A 23,152-nucleotide genomic window follows, 5' to 3' on the forward strand; every position below is an offset into this window, starting at 1 on the left:
GGAATTGTTGACCTTTGTGGAGTTTTCTGATCATCCTACTGGTTTTTGAATGTATTATGCAACCAGAAAAGCCAGCGAAATGCTTTTTATTTGACTGCTCAAAACATCATACGTTTGTTTCTTCATGGGCTGCCTCTGCTGCCTGCAACTTGAATTTCACATACTGGAACAGCTAATTACACGCTTCTTGATTAATTGTCGCTAATATGAGACCAATTTGATTCAATACAATGAGCAAAAAGAATTTGGGACTCGAGATGGAAGAAGGCAAGAGACGAGAAACATGGATCCAAACCGTCGAAGAATTTTTATTATTAATTAGCTGTATCTGTACGTAGGTAAGAAACCCAACAAACTGGGAACAATGAATGAGCTACAAAACAATGAGATACAAACATACACAAATGACCCCACCAATAGCCCCTCTCTCTGAATGAAATCTACTCTTCTGGTATGACAAGAAAGACAAAAAAAAAAAAAAAAAAAGATATGCCTTGAGAAAATCTCAATCATTGTGTGCCTATGCTATACAAAGACCATTTTCCCTCATTCAAATTTCCTTTGATCTCCGTTCTCGCAATGCGAATCAAAAACAAAGTTGCACAGAAAATAGCAAAAATTAGCATAAGAAATACATTGTTCCACCCGGTGGTAGAAATATACCCAGCTAAAAGTGGGCCAAGAGCCGCCCCAACAGAACCTGTACCATCTATAATTGCAGTTACAGTAGCTAATGCACGGGAATTTCCTCTGATCACTGTCTGGGTACCAAGATCAGCAGCAACGGCTGTGGTAATTAGTGAATATGGGCCATTCACCAGCAATCCAGAAAGAAACATCAAAAGAATGTTGGCAACCATAGATAGGCTTCCATAAACCCGGTAGAAAACAAGGGCTGGAACCGAAAGCAACAAAAATGCAATTGATGTTACAGCTCGAGCTTCAATCATATCAGATATCAATCCAGCTAAAATTCCACCGAAGACTCCTCCAATATCAAATATGGCTGAAAGATTCCCAGCAGTTTTGTGTGACAAATGCACACCAGCAACAGCTGCAAGGCGAAACAAAATTTATGATGAATAGGAGAAGATAATCCTCCTAGGGTAATTTTGGATTTTAAAGACATACACATACAAACATAGGCGCTGTTACAGTTAAGAGTATAGAACTGCAATACGTGTCTAATTTTAAATGCTCTGGATTGTTTGTGAATTGCGATGAGGACGGCCATTTTCATGACAATCCATGATGGTGTATTTGAAAAAAACACTCAAACATGAAATCCAAAGAAGCAGTTCAACCATAATGGGATATCATAAGATGATCCCAACAATTCAATTTCAAAGTCATATATAAAAATCTAACTGGAGGAAGTACCTGTGTGCCTTATGTAAAAGGGCAACCAGTACAAGAAAGTGTAAGACACCAGCTTTGAAAAGAATAGGCAGAAAGCAAATGGTGCCACGCCCGGTAACCTCCATGCCTCTAAAAAGCCAATTGCAGCCAAAGAATCTGCACCTGTATCGACATCTGCATTCTCTGTTCCAAGAAGACCTGCTTCCTCTGATTCCACTTTTCCCTCCAAATTCTCTATGCCATTAACTTCCACATTCATCTGAATCTCCTTTACCAAAGACTCAAATCCCAAGTGTTCTGGACTCACGGGAAGAAACAAAAACACTAAAATGCCGATCAAAATGACCAAAACCCCAGGCACCACAAAGGACCAACCCCATCCAAATTCCAAAACCCCAGACGCCACAACTGAACCAATAATGTTTCCAACTGAGGTATGTGAACTCCAGACCCCCATGATCAACCCCCTCTTTTCTTTCTCAAACCAGTTTCCCACTACTGCTACCACACAAGGCCACCCAATTGACTGAACTAACCCACAAAGTACTTGAACAGCCATAAAGTACCCCAACAAATGAACACCAAACCAATATCCTAACCCAAAGAATATTGTTAAAATGCCACTACACATCATCCCAAACACGAGAAACAACCTCAAATCAATCCGATCCCCGACATGCCCTGCAAAGTACATTCCAATCGAATACGCAGAAAGAAATGCAAGATCAAGCTCTCCTAGCCTGTGCGCACCATGGGGACCATTAAAGGGATCCCACCCTGTATCGGCTGAGCTGGAATTGGACTGAATTGTGGGTCCAAGCACGCTCTTGACAATGCTTGGGGGCTTTCTAGAGGCATGAAACGACGCATAGGCAAGGAAGGTGATGATGAGGACTGAAAATCGGTGGAAAGCTAGAGTTTTGTGTGGGGGTTTGAGGGTTGGGAAATAGTTGAGAGCTGGAGCTAGGCTTGAGGTTTTGGATTGCATTGTCTGTTGAACTCAATATTTTGCAATTAGTACTACACACAAAAAGCTACACAGAATGCTCAGATATACCGTAACTATAATTACAGAGAAAGATGGTGGATCCAAAATGTTGCAGTGTTTAGTTGCACAGAGAATTCACCGACTGAAAAAAACAGAAGGAAAAATGTAAAAAACCCTAATGTTTTACCTGATCTTTTCCTATCAATCTCTGATTGAGGCGGAGGGTCGTAAGCAGAGGGGAAGAAGGTGACGACGAAGCTACAGGATTGGCTTCGTGAGATCCAATATCTAAGTCTTCCACCAGAGCTCTGATAAGCTCTTTAATTTTCTCGTCTTCACCATCGCTGTTGAGATGCTGAGAGACTGGAGAGTTTCAGAGGGAGGGGGGGAAGAATTTTGGAGAGACGGAAAGAGAGGGTTAGGGGAGTGGTTGTGCTTTGACTTTCAAACACGTGTGAACCACACGTGCAAACGTAAAAAGTAAATAAAGTTGTAAGTTAAATAACGCACGCGTGATGGTTGTAAAATTGTTATAAAATCTAGCGGGGCAGAAACGACATTATGTATTTTGGAATATTTGCGAATTGGCCATATGGTCGTTTGTCGTATCTGAAAATAATTGCCCATTGAGGACAATATTTGGTTTAATTATACTTTTGGAAGGTGCGGCGTAACGCAGAAATGGATCTCATTGGCATTTACAGCAGCAAGAGCATCCGTCTGTGTGTGATGTCAACGTGGCAGTGGCATTCTCAGTTGAATTCTAAAGTGAAAAAAATTAGCAAGCAGCAGCAGATGGAATTAGGAGGATACCAAAAAACAATGGATACAAGAGTCACAGTTATAGCTTGCTGAGCCAGTTCCACCATCATGGCCTCCTCGAAAAATTTGTTGATGCATACATCCTCACTCATTCCCTGCCATTTTCAACAAAATGAAGAAGATGAGCAAATTTAAGCCTAGATATGGCTTTCTTCCGCATTTCGTGAATTTCCAATTGCAACAGTGCATATTATGGGAAAAATTTAGCATTCCTCAAACAATGCCAGAAAGATTCCAAGAGAGAGAGGGACAGATGACGGAATGCTTTTACCTTCCTGCGTCTGGTTTTCACCATGAACTCATGGGCTATATATAGGTGTTGAATATGGGGCAGGTTCCAGGGGTCGCAGAACGGTACTCTTGTCAAGAGGATCCCGCGGAACTATAGCCCAGTGATCAAAGACGACTGATAGGCAAAAAGCCTGTCCTTGGGTGAATTACCTGCTTATCAGGGCCAAGTGCCCATATGGACCGTGCAGCTAGAACATCCCACTCATATCTAGTCTGGAAGACATTGCCTATATCCTTCCGAGACCAATCAATGCTTACAACACCATTCTCAATGTCCTCCGCAAGTCCTCTCTCCAATGGCTCTGCATTCTACATATGGACAACGGCTTTTAGGTGATCATAATTTGAAAAGTATCACATAAAAGTTCTGATGGCAACTATTTGAATCTTGATTCACAACAAACTGGTTCTTCATGCCACTCTTCATCTTCACCTCAATATATATATATATATATCTTCTTTGCTATAACATTTGACCTTAATTTCCTCAAAATTTGTAATCTAAACGCGCCAATGAATCAAGGGTACTGTTAAACGAACCCTAAAATTAACTGAGTACACTCTACTACCAAACTATTTATTGAATGACTAATTTACTCTAATATAAAATGACCAAAAAAAATATATTGATTGTGAAACAAATGTAATTTTAATAAGTACACTCTACCATTACCATTGTGTCAGTTTCCAAACCTTTCTTTGCTTTTTGGGTAATAGAAGAAGCTTTGGTAACAATTTGCTTCATCTGAAAATTTGATCGACTGATGAATCAAAGAACCATCGGCAAGTCACCTAACACCAGTATCAACTTCAAAGCCTCCTGACCAGAAAAGCCAGACTCAAAAGAGAAAACAATATAACTTGGCTTCACTACGACTCATTCAAACCCAATCAAGAGTTAGCTAATTAATTACGCCATGTCCTTCACAAAATTATTACAAATCAGAAAAATGAAAAAGAAGCTGTAGAAGGCCCTTTAATCAAAGGCTAGTTAAGCCGAAACCGCAAAGCTTTAATATCAGCTGAAACTTGCACTGGTAATCTGATCATATCAGTCCAAATACACCCTGCTTCTCTCTAACGAATTTAGCAACCTTAAAAGAGTAACATAAAAATTTCTCTATCACGATCACAGGAAATCCCCCCTTGATATCTTTATATCACCGAGTTTGTGTGACAGAGAAATGCAGCCGCTAGCTCTCAAATGAGTTTGATGTTGTGTGATATAGTGTATTAAGGTATATCATAAATATTTTTAATAGTTAAATAAGATATTCTTAATTAACTTTATATTTTAATTTAAATATTAAGGTGTATTCAGTTAATTTTACGATTCGTTTAACATCACCCTAAATCAAATAGCCTTTTTAAATGTATATATATAGGTAATATATACATAACTATGTAGGTAATATATAATAAAAGAGAAATCTCACTCTTACTATCTTACTGTCTCACTGGCTCACACGCGCAAATATAAAGAATTAGAAGGGCAACATAATCATATCATATTAAAGTGGTGCTCTTCATTTTATTGTTATATATTACGTGCATCATACAGTACAACTAGTATGACATGAACCGCCCTTATCTTCTCCAGCTAGCTGAACTGAGCTACTGGAGATGGCCGGGGAATGGAAGGATCTCACCCAACATGATTACCAAAACTAACTAGAAATTAATAACAAGCACAACATCATCATTATTAGCTAATTACGCTCATCATCAACTTAATTATATCATCATATATAGGCTACGTGCTACTAGCTAGTACACCACAATTCTTGTTGCCCATTAGCAGCGACCATGTCCCCCTGGACCGCCGCCGCCATGTCCTCCTGGGCCACCGCCACCTGGTCCTCCTGGACCACCGCCACCTGGTCCTCCTGGACCACCGCCTCCTGGTCCTCCCCAACCGCCGCCTGGTCCTCCGGGACCACCGCCGCCTGGGCCTCCGGGACCACCGCCGCCTGGGCCTCCGGGACCACCGCCTCCTGGGCCTCCGGGACCACCGCCGCCTGGGCCTCCCCAACCGCCGCCCGGTCCTCCTGGACCACCGCCTCCTGGACCTCCCCAACCGCCGCCCGGACCTCCTGGACCACCGCCTCCTGGACCTCCCCAACCGCCACCAGGACCTCCTGGACCTCCCCAACCGCCGCCCGGACCTCCTGGACCACCGCCTCCTGGACCTCCTGGACCGCCGCCTCCTGGACCTCCTGGACCGCCGCCTGGTCCACCTGGTCCTCCTGGACCGCCGCCTGGTCCATGGCCATGATCATGATGGCCGGGGCGGTGCATCTTCAATTGGTTGTTGCAGTGCAGTTGCGGAGAGACTATTTTGGAGTTGATTCTTGCTTGTCGAGTGAGTTGTGGAATGTTGATGTGGCGAATTGTTGAAGAAAGCTGTTGGATTTTATAATGCAATATTATTGTCGGTACAAAGCAACGTTCACATGGTAGCTAGCTAGATGCTTTTCATCATCGTAAATAGGTGCCACGTATAAACGATATTTTCTATCTTATCCATCTAGCTACTATAAAATGACTAAAGAGGACAAAATAAATTAAGTTTTTTTTTTTTTCTCCGGAATGAATACAGAAATTATTACAAGAACATTTACTCTCCATCTGAAACATGTTACATGTGTATCACGCGAAGCTTTTTGTTTGTTTTTATCAAATTTCAAATTAGGACAATATATATCTTTCATTTTCTTGGAACTATATATATATATATGGAAATTCTTATTTACGGACATTCAAACATTATTATTGTGTAGACGTTATATATTTTTTAACATCCTTTCTTATTTTTATCTACGTTTACAATGGTGTACTCTTGTTAACATTTGGACATTCGGCCATTCGGACTCATTCTCACTCACACACACACACAAATATAAAGCACCAAAACAAATAGAAGGGCAACATATCATAATAAAGTGGTGCTCTTCATTTTATTGTTATATGCATGTATCATACAGTAGTATTACATAAACCGCCCTCCTCTTCTCCAGCCAGCTGAAACTGAGCTACTGGAGATGTCCGGGGAAGGGAAGGATCTCACCCAACATGATTAGCAAAACTAACTAGAAAAACATTACTAATTAATAACAAACACAACATTATCATTATCAGCTAATTATTCTCATCATCAACTTAATTATATCATCATATATAGACTATGTAGTACGTACTACTAGCTAGTAGTACACCACAAGTCTTGTTGCCCATCATCGTTAACTTATCAGCGGCCACCGTGCCCCCCTGGACCGCCACCTTGGCCTCCTGGACCGCCTCCACCTTGTCTTCCAGGACCTCCTCCGCCTTGGCCTCCTGGACCGCCACCGCCATGGCCTCCTGGACCTCCTCCGCCTTGGCCTCCTGGGACCGCCACCGCCTTGGCCTCCTGGACCCCCTCCGCCTTGGCCTCCTGGACCCCCTCCTTGGCCTCCAGGACCGCCACCTTGGCCTCCTGGACCGCCGCCTGGATGTCCATGGCCATGATCATGAGGGCCGCCTCCTGGGCGTTGCATCTTCTTGAATTGGTTGTTGCAGTTGCAGAGAGACTCTTACTCTTGGTGTTGATTCTTACTTGTCGAGTGGTTGAATGTTGATGTGGCGAATTGTTGAAGAGAGCAGTGGCTTTTATAATGCAATATTTATTGTCGGCAGTACAAACACAAAGCAATGTCCACATCCTCACTAGCTAGATGATTTTCATCACCGTAAATAGGTGTCACATAAAAAATGAAAAATAAATATCTTTCCTATTAATTAGTTATAATTCTATCCTATCCATCTAGCTACTTAAAAAGAGGACAAAATAAAATTTGTTTTTTTTTCCTGTTAGTAATTACATCTTTTTCAAGATAAAACAATCTAGTAATTTTTCCTCCATAAAAGGAAAAGAAAGGGCCATGCTGTGTTATTATTAATTACATATTTTTCAAGATAAAACAAAGAAATTGTTTGGTAATAATGTTAAAGAGAAAAGTACAAGTCTAAGGAAATTGCAAACGGCGTCGGCAAAACCCACTTGAAGTGGAAAACGACCTCCAACGGCCCCACTTTTATTTTAGAAAATAAAAGCTTCTGAATTAGGATAGGACAACACCACTAACCACAACGTCATTTGCGTGTACCTGCATCGTCTTTAACTTTTCTATATAGGTCGCAAAAATTAGGATGATATATATACTATAAGTACATATTCTAATTTCTTCGCGAGATATATATACACCAAGCTTCAGTTAAGATATTTTTCAAATAAGTTTATTTGAGGGATATTTTGTAGGGCATACCCCGCATTGTATTTCAATAATTATCCTAATTAGCCTAATTGTTTATTTTTTAGGTATTTATTTAAAGATCATCTATGCATAACATCACTTGGATTTGAATTTCATTTAAAGATTATCTATGCATAACATCACGTGGATCTGAATTTGACCACTCAATTAAACAATAATGTTATTTTAGTATTTTATTGAAGCACTATATTCGTCGATTTTGTTGGACATAATTAGATGTCTTAATTAACATTTTTTGCCTAATATTAATACAATAGCGTTCGTGCAGTAATAACATCCAAACACCCACATAAGAGACGATATATATATATATATATATTCATACTTCAAAAACTCAATGAATCTAGGGTGAGCACCAGTCCCGGCCCTTCTCAGGGGCAGTCACCTTTATTCAAGGGGGCCCCAATTTTTATTATTATAATAAGTGTTATATTATATTATTATAAATTGATTTAATATTTTTCCATAATTTTTAGGAATAGGATATTGAGATGAATCTGAAATTTTGAAACAAATGATCCATGATGAGAGTTTTAAAAGAAATTATTTGATATTGGCTTGACTTACATTTTTGAAATTCTTTGACTCACTGGTATGATATCTATATTTGGACATTTGTTTTCATTATTTGGGAATATGGAAGATATTTCTCAAGTCTAAAATTATTTTCGAATAATACTTTCTTAAAAAAACCCAATGCTTAGAAGTACATTAGTATTAGTGATTAATGTGTGTAGGGTACACTTCACCCTCTTAAAAAAACCCAATGCAATATTAACTTATGAAGTATCATTAGTACACATTAAGAAAAGATTTTATGATTTTAGTATGAAGTGACTTAATGCCATCATTTTTAGGTATTTTGTACATTTTCTTTGGATTTTCACCATTTACTAAGCCTTTGAAAACTACAGGACCAGGCTCCTGACTAGATCCGCAGTGCTTAGCACCACCATGTTATGCACTTATTTTGTTCACTTGCTTGCAGCAGTAGTTAATTAAGACATATTCATTTATGAAGTCAAATATGAAATTATAAAAGAAGAATAATTATCATGCTGTCCTCTGTGGATTGCCTTGTTAGTTTCGTCCTGGGTGCAGCTCGGGCCTTTTGGCTTTGCCAAGCATTTTTGGTGCTCTGCTTTGCAAGTTCTTTCTTGGGAAAAGAATTTTGGTGTAAAACAAAGTAAAAACTGTCAGTTATTACCAAACAAAAGTGAAAGGAAAACCCACAAGATCAGTCATCTCATTATTATTTCAGATGGATAATCAGCATCCTTTTTTTGGTACATAAACACACAGTGATAGTGATTTCTTAGCTAGCTAGAGCCGATAATGTCATTACAATGCATGATCATGAGATGAGATGAGAGCAAGCTAGTTAAAACTAGAAATTACATATATAATTAATATTCTTACAACGCCTAATTAGCAAGCTATATATATAGCTAGCATGCATACATAATAGATGAAGATTCATGGGTGGTGGTGGTGGTGGCAATGATCATGATGGGGATCATGTGGATGTGGCTTGTGTGGTTCAGGAGGGCCATGGGGAGGTGAAGGGGGTCCTGGCTGAGGAGGAGGAGGGCCATGGCCGCCTTGCGCCGGAGGAGGAGGTTGACCAGGAGGACCAGGAGGACCTGGAGGACCATGCCCGTGCCCCTGCGGTGGTGGTGGATGGTCTGGCATATTTCTCGATCTCTATAAAGCTGGATTAAGATTAAGAATTGGATTTGGATTTTATAGCAGTGAATAAAGTGCTTTTGCTCTTTCCCTATGCACACACAAGAAGTAGGTTCGTGGCTATAAATTATATAAAAAGCTAAAGCTGAGCTAGGGCAGAATGGTGCTTCTTCTGTAGAGGGCAAACGTGTCCTTCATCCTCATCAGCTACTAGTCTCATGCATGATCCTTTTCCTACCTACAATTCAATTCCAATTTCATATCGATCAGTCATATCCCAAACTACTTTTCTACTTTATTTCTTCCACCCAATTCTTGATTACAAATTACATGGCCATAATCGATCATGTCATTGTCAATTTGTCATAGATCCACAGACTCCCCTCTCAGATTCAGACGTATATATATTCGGATATTCCAAGTTCCAACCAACCACGTAACCCTCCCTTCGACCAAAAACAAACCACGTACCCCCACCTCTCACAAGCTGTACTATGCTTCAATTATTATTGTGCACATGGCATGCCATGACTCGGCTTTGAAAATTCCTCTCTTTTTTTCATTTTAAATGTCTTGGGGCCAAAACTCGACGAGCAAGGCCCAAAAACTCGATGGATCAAGCTTGGCCCAGTTTACAATTCCAACCAAGCTCGGGAGCCCAATCAATACTAAGAACCCAAAAACCTATGACTGGTTTGGTGGATCCTTAATATTTTCAGACTCAAATATTTCATGTCAGGTTTTCAGCCAATTTTTCCACATTTACTTACTTGTACTAAAAAACAAGTAAGCGTAATTCTTCCAGACAATAAAATATGTTGACGCGAAGAGGAGCACATTTACTAGTTAAAAGTCTTTTTTCCGGCAAAAGAAATATTAAAAAAGTCTTTACCGCAATGATACGGAAGTCCACAAAATAATTGAATTTGAAATAAAGAAAGAAAGCTTCCTCTGAGTCTCCCTGCCTCTCTCTATCTCTGCTGGTGTGCTTCAATTATCATCAACAACATCCTCCTCCCCCACTTCTTAACTCTCAAGCGTTCTCTCTCTAATCTCTAAAATGGGTTCGAGCAGTAGTCGACTGGGCTCCCGCCCATCACGGGTCCGAGTCAATCGCACCACCAATCGTTCCGTACTCTCCTCTTTCGTCTGTGGTGGCTCTTCCTCACGTTCTACTTACGAGGTACCTTCTGCGTATTCTTCTTCATCGTCGTCCACTAAATTTGATGTCTTTAATTCAATTTTCAATACCCATTTTTGGATTTCTCATCATTTTGACCTTTTTGAATGCAAAATTCGATTTTTATTGGTTTTTCTTATGATTTGGGATTTCATCATCTGGTGCAAAATATAGATACCTACATCATAATCATGAAACAAACCAGTGCAAGTTTAAAAGCCTTTTAAGCATTTTTCTTTAAAATAAGTTGTTTTGGGTTTTTATTTTCCTCAAATTCAATTTGCAATCGAAGAAAAATGATATGGGATTTGGCCAGGTGATGCAGAAGGTTGGCCCCGTGCTCGGTAATATCGTAGTTATTCTTTGACTTATCATTTACCTGTAAACGCGAATATTGTCCCCATTATCGTTGTGATGCTCTTGTTGAAAAGAAGTTGGGGATTTAGTTCATCGGGTCATTTAATTGAGGGTTCCGGGTTTAAATATGGCCTTTTCTACCTGAATCCTTAAACATTTCATGATTCAGTTAGTAGATATAAGCTATATTTCTAATTATTTTGTGGCATTAGTTTTGTACTTTGTAGTTATAGATTACTGATTTGTTTAGGTGTTTTTCCCGCAGATGGAAGATCATACAGCTGAGTGTCTTGTGAAATATGCAGAGCAACGTAATCTGGATATTAATCAAGTTCGGAACTCCACAGAGGGAACTTCGTTGGTCTCCAGTACAGGGGCACGGTTCACCTGCCCCATTATTGAAATTGGATCATCATCTGAGAGCACTGTTGCCACCAGTCAGAATACTTATTTTGAAGATGGTTTAAGCAGTGTTCATACAAGTAACCAGGGGAAGTGCTTGTCCAAAAGCAAAGAACTAATATCTCCTCATCAGGTAAGTGCCGATTATAGTCACGATGAATCTTGTAGGGATAGTAGTACTACAGCTAGTACTTCGTTTAAAGAACAACAATCTTCAGACCCAGTCTCTGTGAATTGTTCCTCTAATATGGATGCAGTCAATGGCATTGGTAATTCAGCAGACAATAATGTATCTCAGACCTGTCCTGAGGTTATGCGACCAAGTAGTTCCTCTCCACAGGGGATTCGGAATTCCCGCTCTACTGAAGTGTCTGTTGAGAATCATGTGGCTGAAGTAATGGCTGCCCATAGTTCTAATGCTGATACGGAATCTGCTCGTGTTTCTGAAACACCATCGTCTTTTCACTCACTTGGAAATGATTCCCTTCGAGAGGCAATACCTTCTGGTTTAGGATTCCTTGTGTCCAATAGGGAACAAGGTGAGGAAGATGGAAGTATACTTCATGTTGATGTCATGAGTATTTCTTCCAACCTTTTGTCTAGAAGCAATGCTGATGCAAGTAATCGTGAGGCCAGAAGGAATGGCAGACGACTATTCTGGGATGCATTTTCAAGACGCAGTTCCAGAAGGTTTGTTGATTCTCCAACCATTCTTTTATCTACTGATGATACTGAGGATCTAGGATTTCATGACAGATGGCTACTTGGTTTGAGTGGTGATTTTTTTGATGATGGGATTCGGAGCTGATTCTGGTTACCAGGGCAATAGAATTCCCAACTCAAATGAACGACGACGGCATTCTAGATCCGAGGTGATCTTTTAGACATTAAAAGTTTATTATGTGGCTTAACTTGGATATGAAATTAGGGCTTTTTGGACTCTTTGGTTCCATTCATTCGGGAGATTTTTGGCTCCTATGGGTATCAACAGTATATGCATGTTCATTTATTTGTTTACTCACATGTCGTTCATCAACGGTACTTTAATATTTCCTTCATTAAATGTTATATCCAAATGTTTTTATGGGGCAGAAGAATCTATGAATTGTAACAGCTCTTATTTTTTCTGGGTTCTCTCAATGACTTTTATTGATTTGCATCGGCATGACTCTTCTTTGTAGGTCTGGGAAAGACTTCGTGTTGGCCTTGATGACAATGGTCAGCGTAATACCTCTTGTCCTACAGGAATCCACCCTCGTGGCATGTGCTCATGTGGCTCGTTCTTGACTGAAGAGTCTAGTACTCGGGCAAGTATATCAAGAATAGTCATGCTTGCTGAAGCTCTATTTGAGGTAATGTTCTCTGTTTTAGTTTTCTTTCCTTGTCATGATTATGTCTTCTCATATTGTCCTAAAATTACTTGGGTCTTGACCTATACTAATTCAAACAGAACCATTGGTGGTTATAATGTGAGTGAGGAGGGTATTTATAAAATTACAAATTTATAAATAAACCCAATCCTAGACATGTATTTATAAAAAAACCCAAGCACTATTTAAACATAGAAATATACCCAAAATCAACCCCAAAGTCAACTTTGTGGGTGTGTTTATAAATGGGTTTTGAGTGTGTGTAATGATAGGTTTTGGGTGTGTTTATATGTTTAAATAGTGCTTGGATTTTTTTATAATTTCAGCCTCCATTTTGGGTGTTATAGTGAAACTCCCTTATAAAATCCTCTAGTGGCCCCTGGAATCTTGTTTGGTAGATCAGATTTGTAAAAAGAACCATTGGTGGTTATAATGTGAGCGAGGAGGGTATTTATAAAATAATTTATTGCCTTTTGTTTTGTTCACTTTTTACCTGGGGCGGCTGTTAATTATCCCTGCATCACCTAGTTATGTAATTTTCTCCTGTTTTGGGGCTAAAACTTAGGTCTGAGTTTGGTATATTATTCATTTTGAGGCCTCTTTGATGGCTTTTAGCTGCATGCAATCATTCACTATCACTTTTTAAACATAATTTTGTTGTAATGTATGACGTGCAGGTTTTGGATGAAATTCATCGCCAACCTGTGTCACTTTCACTATCTATGGTCTCAGTCCCTGCCCCAGCATCTGTCGTCGACTCTTTTCCTCTTAAGAGTCACACAAAGGTTGACACGTTAAAGTCTGGGGATGATGTTGCACAGTAAGTTTTATTTAATTTATGCCTATTTTTCTCTTGGTTGGGGGGTTTGGTGTTGCTGAGTGTTTTCTGATTTGTGGGATTCAGTTTTTCACGGCATTTGTTGATTTCATCAACAGTGAGTATAATGCATTTGTTTGATCATGGTGAGTTAATAATTGATAGGTGTTACATATGCCTCGCTGAGTATGAGGAAGGGGACAAAATTCGAGTTCTTCCTTGCCATCATGAGTATCACATGTCATGTGTTGATAAGTGGCTCAAAGAGATACACGGGTATTGTCATTGCCCCCCACCACTTTCTAATGATTGTCCTTCATTTCCCTTGTTTCATACTGAAAGTCTTTCTGTTCTCTCCCTACTGCCTCTTTCCTCCCTCTTACAGCGTTTGTCCACTTTGCCGAGGAGATGTTCGTGAGGGCATCATCACTGACTGTTCCGTCTCTAACTCAGAGATATCTTCTGTTTGATATAATTGTACATAATGATGTAAATAGTTATGATGGTTCTTCACTTTTACAATGACATGTTATCTGTCCTCCCACGCTAACTTGTATCTGAATTTTCCACGATCCACAATATTGTAGCATCGTTTTCTCATGATGCGGCTTTGTAGTACTTGCATAGAGATGCAGAAAATGAGATAATTGTATGAATGTGCATCTATCGAACACATCTTTGATATTTGTATCAAGGCCCTTTAGCATGCAGCAAAGAGTTAAATTAGTAGATAAAATAGAGTTGGATTGCTGATATATATCTAATTTAGAAAAAGGTAAACCCCAGGAGCAAATCAAATTCCGAACAACAGGAGGATGTTACATTCCCTAAATTTACAAGTCAAACATAGAGTTTGAATTACTTGGAGAACAGAGATCTTCTCTCGAAGTTCATACGCATTCAGCAATTTGACACCCAAAATAAAATACACCAATAAACTGATAATACCAATAAACTTAGAAAAGGGATTAAACCCAAAATATATGTCTGTCCTCATCAATAGCCATGCCCTGGGATCCAAAAGGGATTCTGGTGGTCTTGGGTAAAAGCTGGTTTAGATCTCAGCTTCCTTCCATCACTAGGAGTGTGATCATCACAGAAAGGATTGGTTTCATGGAACTTTGAAGTATGGTGTGAATGATCTCTGGGAGCAAAGAGATTCGGGTGACAATTCTCCTCGTCGTCTTGGAATGTCGTCCATCGAGCTGAGTTCATGCCATGTTTCTCTCTGGCAGCATTTCTCAAGCTCTCCATCTCCCCAACATGGTCCTTGAATTCTTTTTTCACCACATCCAAAACAACATCTCCATACCGATCACACCATGACCTTAAACATCGAAAATAAAAGAGTAAATAAATAAATAAGAAGAGTAAGCGTGATGGTTTTAGCTGATTATATGCTTAAACACTGAAGGATGAAACAGCACAAAAAGAGAGAGGGTTTGCTCACTTGGGAAAGAACTTCTTCAGGTCTGCCTTGTCTACGGGAAGCTTGGTGGAAATCGCTTCAATTTGGTCATTCCTGATTATATTTGTGAAAGAAAGATTGCTTTTCAATACAATGCACATACTAAATAGTCACCACCAAATGTCAGATAATAGAAGAGGCTTACGAAAATTGAAGATTTGGATTTGAAGTGCAAAGCTCTGTCTGAATTCTTGACAGCTCCTTTTTTATCTTCTCCCCTAAAACCTTCATATTAAGAACAAATTGACCAAGTTCAGTTTCAGCTCAAGCTTCAAATATTATCCCAAAGAATTAGAAATTGAAATAACGACTTGCTACCTTATCAATGAAGAAATCAGAAGGAGAACCGTCTGAAAGCAGCTTCCTTTTTATAAGCTTAGTGTCCGGCCCTTCGCCAATGGGGCTTGAGACAAGCTTCAAGTGAACCTCACTGTCCGATCTTTCATTAAGAGGCAAAGGAGTTGTCTCATCCTCCGAGTCACTTCTCTTCCATTTCTTGAATCCATCAAAACCCCATTGCTTTTTGGCTGATTTGGAAGGTGTTTGTTCATTTTCATGACCATGATCACCACCTCCACCTCCAACACCATGTCCCTCTCTCTGCTCTCTCTGAAACAGATTCTTAAAGGGTTTCCTCCTTGTTCTATCTGAGCTGCCACTTTCTTTCACCGGTTCCTGTGGCAAGCTTTCTGGCATGAGAATCGACCTGGCCTCATTTTCCTTGTAATGATATCCTAATTCATGCTTAGAAGAGCTAGAGGAATACACTTTCGACGACTCGGGCAAATCGAATATGCTCCTTTCTTCTCTGCTTTTCCCCTGTTTGTAAGGTGATACAAAGCCCAAAACTGAAGCTGCTCCTTTAATTTGCTTCATTGCAGAGCCATGCTTCGATTTGTTCTTCGAATTCGACTTATCTTTGTCTTTGTTTAGCAAGCATTTCTCATCCTTTAAGTCAATGACAGACCACTGCTCTTGATCTGTACTCTCCTTTGGGTCCTTAGGTGGTAGCCCTGCAACAATTACATCTCTGGCCTCAATCTCAGCTCCCTGTACTGCTAATCGTTGCAACAATGGCCTCTTCGAAGAATGGTACTCATCTTCAGATATGCATTTTGCATACAAAAGTTCCTAAAGATTTAAAGCTTCATTAATTAATTATTCCCGTTTGGTTACTTAGAAAACACAATGAAAGAAAGGAAAATGAAGAAGAAAAAAAAGGGAAGATTGGTTTACCTGCAAGAATAGCAACTTATCTCTCAATATAGCTGGTTGTTCACGCTCAGTGGGAGAGGCGATTAGGGTGTCAAGCAAATGCGAGCGGAAAGCTGAGACCTCAGTCTCAGCCAAAATGCCTTCTTTATGAAGTCCCATCAAATTTAACATCTGGTGGAAAGAGTCTTGCTGCCATTTGAGATTGTCTGATTGCAGCTTTGAAAGCTTGTGCTCTGCAGCCGGCAACCGCCGTTTCTTGAAGCTGAAGGGAAGAATGGTCTTGCATAAGTTGGTCACCGAGTCATGGAGAGTAGAGTAGTATGTGGGTGCGTATGAATACACCATTCTTGAAATTCTGGGATCTTGATTTGAATTGCTAAATGGGTTTAAGCGAGATCGAATGTTTCTGGAAATTGCCAGAGCTGTGATTTTGGTTTTGGCTTGTGGGTGTTGTTTGTATCGTGAAACACGCTGTGAAGCTGATGGTGGGTTAGAGGTCGATTTCAGATTTTGAATTTGGGGAGACGGGAAACGGTCACTAGGAGCTAGCCGTTGCGGAGAGCCTAAAAAGGTAAAATCACATGGTGGCAAAATAATGAAATATGCGGTTGATGAAACGTCGTCGGTTTTGCTCCGTTTCCCTTGGCAATAAATTTTAAATTTTTATGTATCTCTTTGAAAATTGTGTAAATAATAGACTGTTATCTTCCCCTACAAAAGGTGCCTTGACATTCTTAGTCTTGGCCTTTGGTAGGGGAGATAAGTGCAAACTCACCATTTTAATTCCTACAAATTTGAAAAAAGACATTTTAATTCTTAAAGTTCAGAAATTAACTTGTTTTGAATTTGACATGATCAGAATTAAATCGAAGTGTGATTTCAGATTTTGAAATTTTGTACCATCATCTCAACCTCCATATTGTCACATATCGACTCAATTTTCGATTATAGCATTATCTTGAGATAATCTAAAGTATGTTAGTTTTCTAAACTTTTTAAGCAAAACTTGTATTACATGGCTCTTTAAAAACCAGACAGGTAAACTAGGTATCCTTTTTTCGTGCTACCAAAGGCTATGTCCGAGTCACATCACATGTGAAAACTTTCAAACGTTTTGGACTCTTGTATCACTCACACTCCACTCCAATCAAAAGAAAAAAAGAATGAACAAAATAATCAAAGCTTATCTTAAAAATCAACAAATCGTCTCTCCATTAATAATCAAGACAAAAGATTAGGATCTAATCTAATCTGTAGTGAAGTCCAGCTAGCCAGTGAAAGGAACAAAAAAAGGAAAGGTGGGTTTGGGAAGAAAAGAAGAAAAAGTTTAGCCAAATTAGGATGGAATCCTAGTTAGCAATGCCAGGTTCTTTACTGGTATTCAATCTTGAAAATGACATTCCATCTTCAAAGTATCATATAATGTTGCAATTGTTTATAACAATCTCATCTACCACTGACTTAGCCGAACGGTCATTTTGGTTCCCGTAATTTACAGCCAAGATATATCATTTGATTAGTACGACCACAAATAATTTCCACTAAAACAAAACCAGACAAGACAGCAAAGATTGTCCCAAAATAATGAACCTGTTCTTGGCCCACTGCCCACATGATGAGTGAGTGGTGCATCTTCTCATCTGGTATTCAATTTTAGGGTGGGGGAAAACAATGGATAGACAGTGATCTCTTGTGCAATTTGATTCATCCACTTGCTTGTTTCACAAATTGAAGTCTTTTCAAACAAAATACCTTGTCTATTTTTCATCCTTCATGGAAGATGACAAGAAGCTCTCTCCCTCCCTTTCTCATGCAAGTGGAGGAATTATATGGGCCTAACAACATGTTGCAGCTTCTAATTAACTTTTTAAGTATTTACCAGGATTGGGGAATCAAAGACTACTTGGCAACTTTTTCACTTCTACCAAAGAAAAACAAAGATACGGTAGATTAGATACAAGCTAATTGCTCAGACCAACTCTATAACTATAACTGGAAAAGCTTTATCTAGATTACAATTTCCATTTTTACCAATAGTACAAAAGAGATTTTTACTAGGAGACAATCCCCATTCTGCAACAGGGGCAATGGGCATTGTTCTGTAACCATGGAACCATACAGCCAGAATGGAACCTGTGTGCACAGGGCAGGTGCACCAGGGTCTCACCAGGCCTGAATCTTTCCAGGCAGACAGCACACTCATCTTGGTCTGAGGCCTTCCAGCTCAACTTGGCCCAGCCGAACCTCTTTGACCCGCTCTTCTTTGTTCCAAACACTTCTTTCTGCAATTCTCCCAGAAGAACCATAGATCTTCCACCATCCACGCATCTCTCTTCTTCTCTATGAACACTATGCCTGAATTCATCATACAACAAGACATGTAAAACATATAGATAAGATAAAAAACAACACATGTTATGTTAGCTAGCAAGAACATATATATTGGCAATTTGTTCTTAATTACCTTTTATTGGGTTCTGATTTTCTTTGTGTTCTGAGTCTTTCATCTAATCTCCCTTTGGCTTCTCGGGCTTCCACTCCCAGTTTCTCATCCATGTATGATTTGTTCAATATGCTTCTTTGCTTTAAAACAATCAAGAAAAGTTAAGAAATATATACAGTTGGTTTGTAACATAATTTGTTATATTGTGTGGCAGAAGGCATAAGGCAGATAATTACCAGGGAAGAGGTGGAGGTATGGTGAGTTTCATGGTTGCTAGCATACAAACAAAAAGAGGAGCGCCTGGTCCAGCCCTGTGTGCCCACGCCTGGTGACTCGCCGCTTTGATGGACTCGTCTCCTTCGAGCGCATTCCACACCAGGAAGCATCCCAGCCATTGCAGCTAGCTATCTAGCTACCTTGGCAGCTCAAAATTAAAACAAAAGAAAGCAAGTGCTTATATTTGTCTTACAAATGATCCTGTAATATGATTTAAGGAAGAGGAGATTATAAGACAGAAGAGCAATAATACAAGCAAAAAAGCTTCAAGAAGAAGAAGAAGACAGTAGTGAATGATGAGAATAATCAGAGTGAAATGAAGATGGTGGTGGCAGACAAGAGAAGAGAGGGTCCATACCATTGATGGTTGCATAAACAATCTGCATCAATCCTCTTCTGCTCTCTCTTGCTCTCTCTTCTCAATTATAAATGTGAGTTAGATCTTAAAAAAGTAAGTAAAAAGATTATGAGAAAAACAGGACCCAAAAAAAAAGGTCAGAGAGAGAGAGTGCGTGAGAATTGAGAAAGGGAATGGAAAGGGTGAGGAAGCTGCAGAGCAACTTGATGGCAAATCATACAAACTGTTTTTTTAATTATTTTAATTATTTTGGTCCAAAAGCATACGAAGTCTCCAAGACTCCAAGCCAAGCGGTGTCAAATGAGATTCTGCTGCTGACTCAGTGGGTGAGCCACCACGTGACCAACCAAACCAAACCAAACCACCTCTCCTCTCCTCTCCTCTTCTCTCCGTTAGAGGAAACACTTCCATAAAACGGGAATGACATTATTTTACATTACTAAGATTACACTAATTTAATGTGAGTTGGGCACATTGTAGGTGAGCCACGTTACATTACAAAGATTCCTGTATCATGTGAGCTACCAAGGTGGGAACATCATTACCAGGATTTTAAGGATCCTACCAACTCATATTAAATTGGATTTGGACCCTTTATATGAAAGACTGTAATGAATGAGGGGTTATAACGAGGGGTCCTTACTAGGTTTCAGATCAAGCACAGAGCTATTGTTGGACTGCCAGATTGAACCCCAACACACTCCCTCAACATAGACCTATTGTGGATAGTCTTTGAGCCCACATTCTAATTTTAAGCCCATCACTCCCCATTTATACTAGAGCCCAGCCCATATCTCATGCAAATGGACTTTGAATATTTCACTAGGAGATTCCTCATCCTCTCCAAAATCTAAGGAGAACCAAAAAAGGAAAGAAAAAATAAAATTAAAGCACCTGAAAAAGCGACAACCTCTGAATATTGAATTGAATTCCGACTCTGAGGTCCAGTCGGATTAAAAGACCAAAAACCCCAAGAGCATCCCAAGAAATCCGGGGCCTCAACAAGTTGGTTCCCTCTCACGTCCCCACGATCCCCCGAAAACCCCGAAACCCCCGTGTCCTCATCCGTCATTTCAACCCCAAGAGGGTCCGCCTCCCAACCCTACACAAGATCTCTCTCCCTCCCTCTCAACAAGTTTCATGCAAAAGCAGCCTCAAACTCGAACTGGGAAAAATGATGGAGCCCCTGAACGAGCACGAGCCCTGCTCGCCATCCTCCCTCAAGCAGAAACTCCGCTCCTCCCTCTGCATCATCCCGTGCTTCCCCAAAACGACGCCGCACCACCACTCCATCACCGCCCCCACCACCCCCCACGCCCATTCCGCCAACGTCAGCCTCGTCCGCAACTCCTCCTTCTCCTCCTCCAGCAAGTCCCGCTCTAGCCATCACCACCTCCACCACCACCACAATCACCACCACGGCCATCACAACAGCCATTACGAGTTCGCGGAATTGAAGGACAAGTGCAAGAGCTTGATCGGGCGTATGGGACGGAGCCACACGGCGCGGAGGCACTCAGCCTCCGCCGACTTCAAATACGACGCCCTCAGCTACGCCCTCAATTTTGATCACGAGGAGGCGAACATCGAGGACTATCCCTTCAGGAGCTTCTCCGCCAGGTTGCCGCCCTCGCCGCCCCGAACTCGCAGGACTCCGCAGCTTCTCCGTCTGCCTCTAAGGAAATAACTGCTTGTAGTTGATCATCATCTCTCGCGCAGGCCTGTGGTTCATTAATTCATTTAATTCATCAATTGTTTCTCAATAATTAATTAGGTTCGTTAAATGTAATTATTCATCATGTATATATATTTACATGAACAGACACAAAATTTGGTCTGTTCATCATTAAATGTAATTATTGCTACGGCTACGGTAATTTTGCATGGTTTTAGTTTTTCTTTCTGATTAAACTCAACGGTTGCATTGCATTTGCATGGCTTTACTGTAAGCCCCACCAGAGCAAGATCAGATCATCATATATTTCATTGCAAGCCCTGGGCCTTGAAATTTAATGAGCATGGCCAGAACTGGTCCAAAATGGCTGCTGCCCACATTGTAATTATTAGGATGATGGCCTGCTTGGTTGCACAAAACCAGACTCTCCCCGATGGGTATACATATCAATCATACATTAATTCTTGTCTGGTCCCAACTGCAACGAGCTTTTATAATGATAGGGTTTATGTTGAGGGGTTCATATCCAATAATAACTTTGTAATTGACCGGATGAATATTAAGGACTCTCTCGCACGGGGACATTTTAGTGAGACGAAGTACCTTATAGCTAGGCCTGCGATTGGGATCATGTCATGACCTTCCTTCCCAAGTTGCTAATTAACCTAGTAAAATACAACTTACAAGTGAAACAAAAACAAGCATCGTCTTTATTTTTAAAAAGCTGAAGCCAATTGGGAATTGGCCATGTTGGCCATGTTGGAAAGAAACATCCCAGTTATTTCGCATCTCACACAACCGTGCACACACAGACGTACACAATTAGTTATTTTGACCGATGACCAGCAAGCAGACAGATGCATGTGTGTGTGTGTGTGTGTACACTTGATCACATCATTGCTTAATGCAGGAACCCCACCACCATACCAGCCACACACAATATTAGTTATATTCTGGTGTAGGCTTATCTACTATCTACATCCATCAATCAATGGGGATTGTCCAGTCAACCTCAATTTCCTTGTACTTTCCTTTCACTTAGACTTTCAATACCAGAAAGATATAGCGCATGATGCGGACGTACGTACTGCATTGATAATTAGTAAATTACTTTCTTCATGAAATTTAAAAAATAATTACCGACCTTAATTAGTTTGACTAGATGATTCTTTCAGTGTGAATATTTATATTTAATCATGCTTTAAGTTTGTTTAAGAAAACAATAAAAGAGAGTCATGAATGAGATGGTGTTTGTATCACCTTTCTTCACTTTGAGTCAATCAATCAAACACCCTTTCTTCCAAAAGAAAAAGGAAACCGCGTACGTATTGACGTTTTGGTTTACCTTTTTATGCTTTGTTTTCTTTTCAAACAAAAAAAAAAAATCAAGCAAAGTATATATAATTGGACCGACCTCACCCAAGTAAGTAAAAAGAGCAGCTCATGGTATAACTTTATCAAACTTTTGCCTCATTCTCCCCCGCCATGAACTGTGGGGCCAGTAAGAACACGTCACAATTGAAGAAATAATCGAATTATCCTCTTGGGATTTAGAACAAAAAGATGAAGCCAAAACGATAACGGATATAATAATCCAAGAAAGAAATTAGAGAAGTGTCGGCTCATTATACTTCATGGCGAAGTTTCCGTATTCCAACTAGAACCAGGTTATGTCATACAACAAGTTACTCCAAGAATATGGGGAGGGTAGGTTCCTTCCTCTAAGGATTCATGGCAACAACTATTTACAACTACCCGTCAAAAAGAATTCTCTACGAAGAAAATAAAAAGGTATACCTCCATTTTTCAGCTTCGTTCATCTTTCGGGTAACAATGGAAATTTGGCAGAGTTGGAGATGTTATGCTTCAACATAGACTCGTAAGCAATTGTATTTTACCTTTTCCAATTTCTAACGGTACTCCTCCCTTGTTTACTATTTATATTATTATTATTATTATTTCATACAAAGTAATACAAAAAATAGAAAATAGAACCTATAACCTCAAGGGAATAGGTAAAGGTACATATATATATATATATGCATAAGATTACTAATTCCTTATTAACAAAAGTAAAAACGATGGACATATTAATAAGATAATAATGTCATACATATAATTAAATCATCACT

At 39.8% G+C, this 23,152-nt stretch overlaps 5 protein-coding genes across 6 annotated transcripts; 2 read left to right on the plus strand and 3 right to left on the minus strand.

Moving 5' to 3' along the window:
* Window positions 1-284: 284 nt before the first annotated feature.
* Window positions 285-3,765, minus strand: G3PP5 (Major facilitator superfamily protein). 2 transcript variants are annotated; one of them, XM_089042475.1, is made up of 4 exons: window positions 3,441-3,765; window positions 2,535-3,264; window positions 1,381-2,350; window positions 285-1,054 (listed from the first exon to the last, which is right to left on the minus strand). In XM_089042475.1, the coding sequence occupies exons 3-4, from the start codon at window positions 2,345-2,347 to the stop codon at window positions 510-512; spliced, it is 1,512 nt and encodes a 503-aa protein (XP_088898601.1). In that variant the 5' UTR covers window positions 2,348-2,350; window positions 2,535-3,264; window positions 3,441-3,765; the 3' UTR covers window positions 285-509. The 2 variants fall into 2 exon arrangements, with proteins under 2 accessions (XP_088898601.1, XP_088898600.1); XM_089042474.1 differs by having other exon boundaries at window positions 1,381-2,379; window positions 3,441-3,764.
* Window positions 3,766-10,362: 6,597 nt separating this feature from the next.
* LOC103341201 (uncharacterized) lies at window positions 10,363-14,258 on the plus strand. Its single transcript, XM_008244681.3, is given in 7 exon segments — window positions 10,363-10,642; window positions 11,262-12,197; window positions 12,199-12,270; window positions 12,580-12,750; window positions 13,446-13,588; window positions 13,751-13,861; window positions 13,971-14,258. Coding segments are annotated over 7 exon segments (1,641 nt in total). The 5' UTR covers window positions 10,363-10,519; the 3' UTR covers window positions 14,056-14,258.
* Window positions 14,259-14,349: 91 nt separating this feature from the next.
* LOC103341199 (uncharacterized) lies at window positions 14,350-16,799 on the minus strand. Its single transcript, XM_008244680.2, has 5 exons — window positions 16,290-16,799; window positions 15,372-16,184; window positions 15,199-15,278; window positions 15,036-15,107; window positions 14,350-14,912 (listed from the first exon to the last, which is right to left on the minus strand). Exons 1-5 carry the CDS (start codon window positions 16,611-16,613, stop codon window positions 14,582-14,584), a joined length of 1,620 nt encoding a protein of 539 aa, XP_008242902.2. The 5' UTR covers window positions 16,614-16,799; the 3' UTR covers window positions 14,350-14,581.
* A 1,353-nt stretch (window positions 16,800-18,152) lies between these two features.
* Window positions 18,153-19,487, minus strand: LOC103341198 (RING/U-box superfamily protein). The gene is made up of 4 exons (XM_008244678.2): window positions 19,346-19,487; window positions 18,948-19,188; window positions 18,733-18,851; window positions 18,153-18,623 (listed from the first exon to the last, which is right to left on the minus strand). The coding sequence occupies exons 2-4, from the start codon at window positions 19,104-19,106 to the stop codon at window positions 18,323-18,325; spliced, it is 579 nt and encodes a 192-aa protein (XP_008242900.2). The 5' UTR covers window positions 19,107-19,188; window positions 19,346-19,487; the 3' UTR covers window positions 18,153-18,322.
* An 889-nt stretch (window positions 19,488-20,376) lies between these two features.
* Window positions 20,377-21,178, plus strand: LOC103341197 (uncharacterized). Its single transcript, XM_008244677.3, has one exon. It carries the CDS (start codon window positions 20,520-20,522, stop codon window positions 21,030-21,032), a length of 513 nt encoding a protein of 170 aa, XP_008242899.2. The 5' UTR covers window positions 20,377-20,519; the 3' UTR covers window positions 21,033-21,178.
* Window positions 21,179-23,152: the final 1,974 nt, after the last annotated feature.

Source organism: Prunus mume, linkage group LG8 (assembly GCF_029339155.1).
Source record: "Prunus mume cultivar Tortuosa linkage group LG8, ASM2933915v1, whole genome shotgun sequence".
NCBI classification, from domain to species: domain Eukaryota; kingdom Viridiplantae; phylum Streptophyta; class Magnoliopsida; order Rosales; family Rosaceae; genus Prunus; species Prunus mume.

Excerpts from the sequence above, each read along its gene's own strand:
- G3PP5 (XM_089042475.1), bottom strand. The coding sequence starts at position 2,347 with ATGCAATCCAAAACCTCAAGCCTAGCTCCAGCTCTCAACTATTTCCCA. Across the intron at positions 1,055-1,380 it reads CTTTTACATAAGGCACACAG|CTGTTGCTGGTGTGCATTTG; the intron begins GTACTTCCTCCA and ends TTCGCCTTGCAG.
- LOC103341199 (XM_008244680.2), bottom strand. The coding sequence starts at position 16,613 with ATGGTGTATTCATACGCACCCACATACTACTCTACTCTCCATGACTCG. Across the intron at positions 15,279-15,371 it reads CTGATTTCTTCATTGATAAG|GTTTTAGGGGAGAAGATAAA; the intron begins GTAGCAAGTCGT and ends CTTAATATGAAG. Across the intron at positions 15,108-15,198 it reads AATCCAAATCTTCAATTTTC|GAATGACCAAATTGAAGCGA; the intron begins GTAAGCCTCTTC and ends AAATATAATCAG.
- LOC103341197 (XM_008244677.3), top strand. The coding sequence starts at position 20,520 with ATGATGGAGCCCCTGAACGAGCACGAGCCCTGCTCGCCATCCTCCCTC.
- LOC103341198 (XM_008244678.2), bottom strand. The coding sequence starts at position 19,106 with ATGGCTGGGATGCTTCCTGGTGTGGAATGCGCTCGAAGGAGACGAGTC. Across the intron at positions 18,852-18,947 it reads ATACCTCCACCTCTTCCCTG|CAAAGAAGCATATTGAACAA; the intron begins GTAATTATCTGC and ends ATTGTTTTAAAG. Across the intron at positions 18,624-18,732 it reads AAATCAGAACCCAATAAAAG|GCATAGTGTTCATAGAGAAG; the intron begins GTAATTAAGAAC and ends TGATGAATTCAG.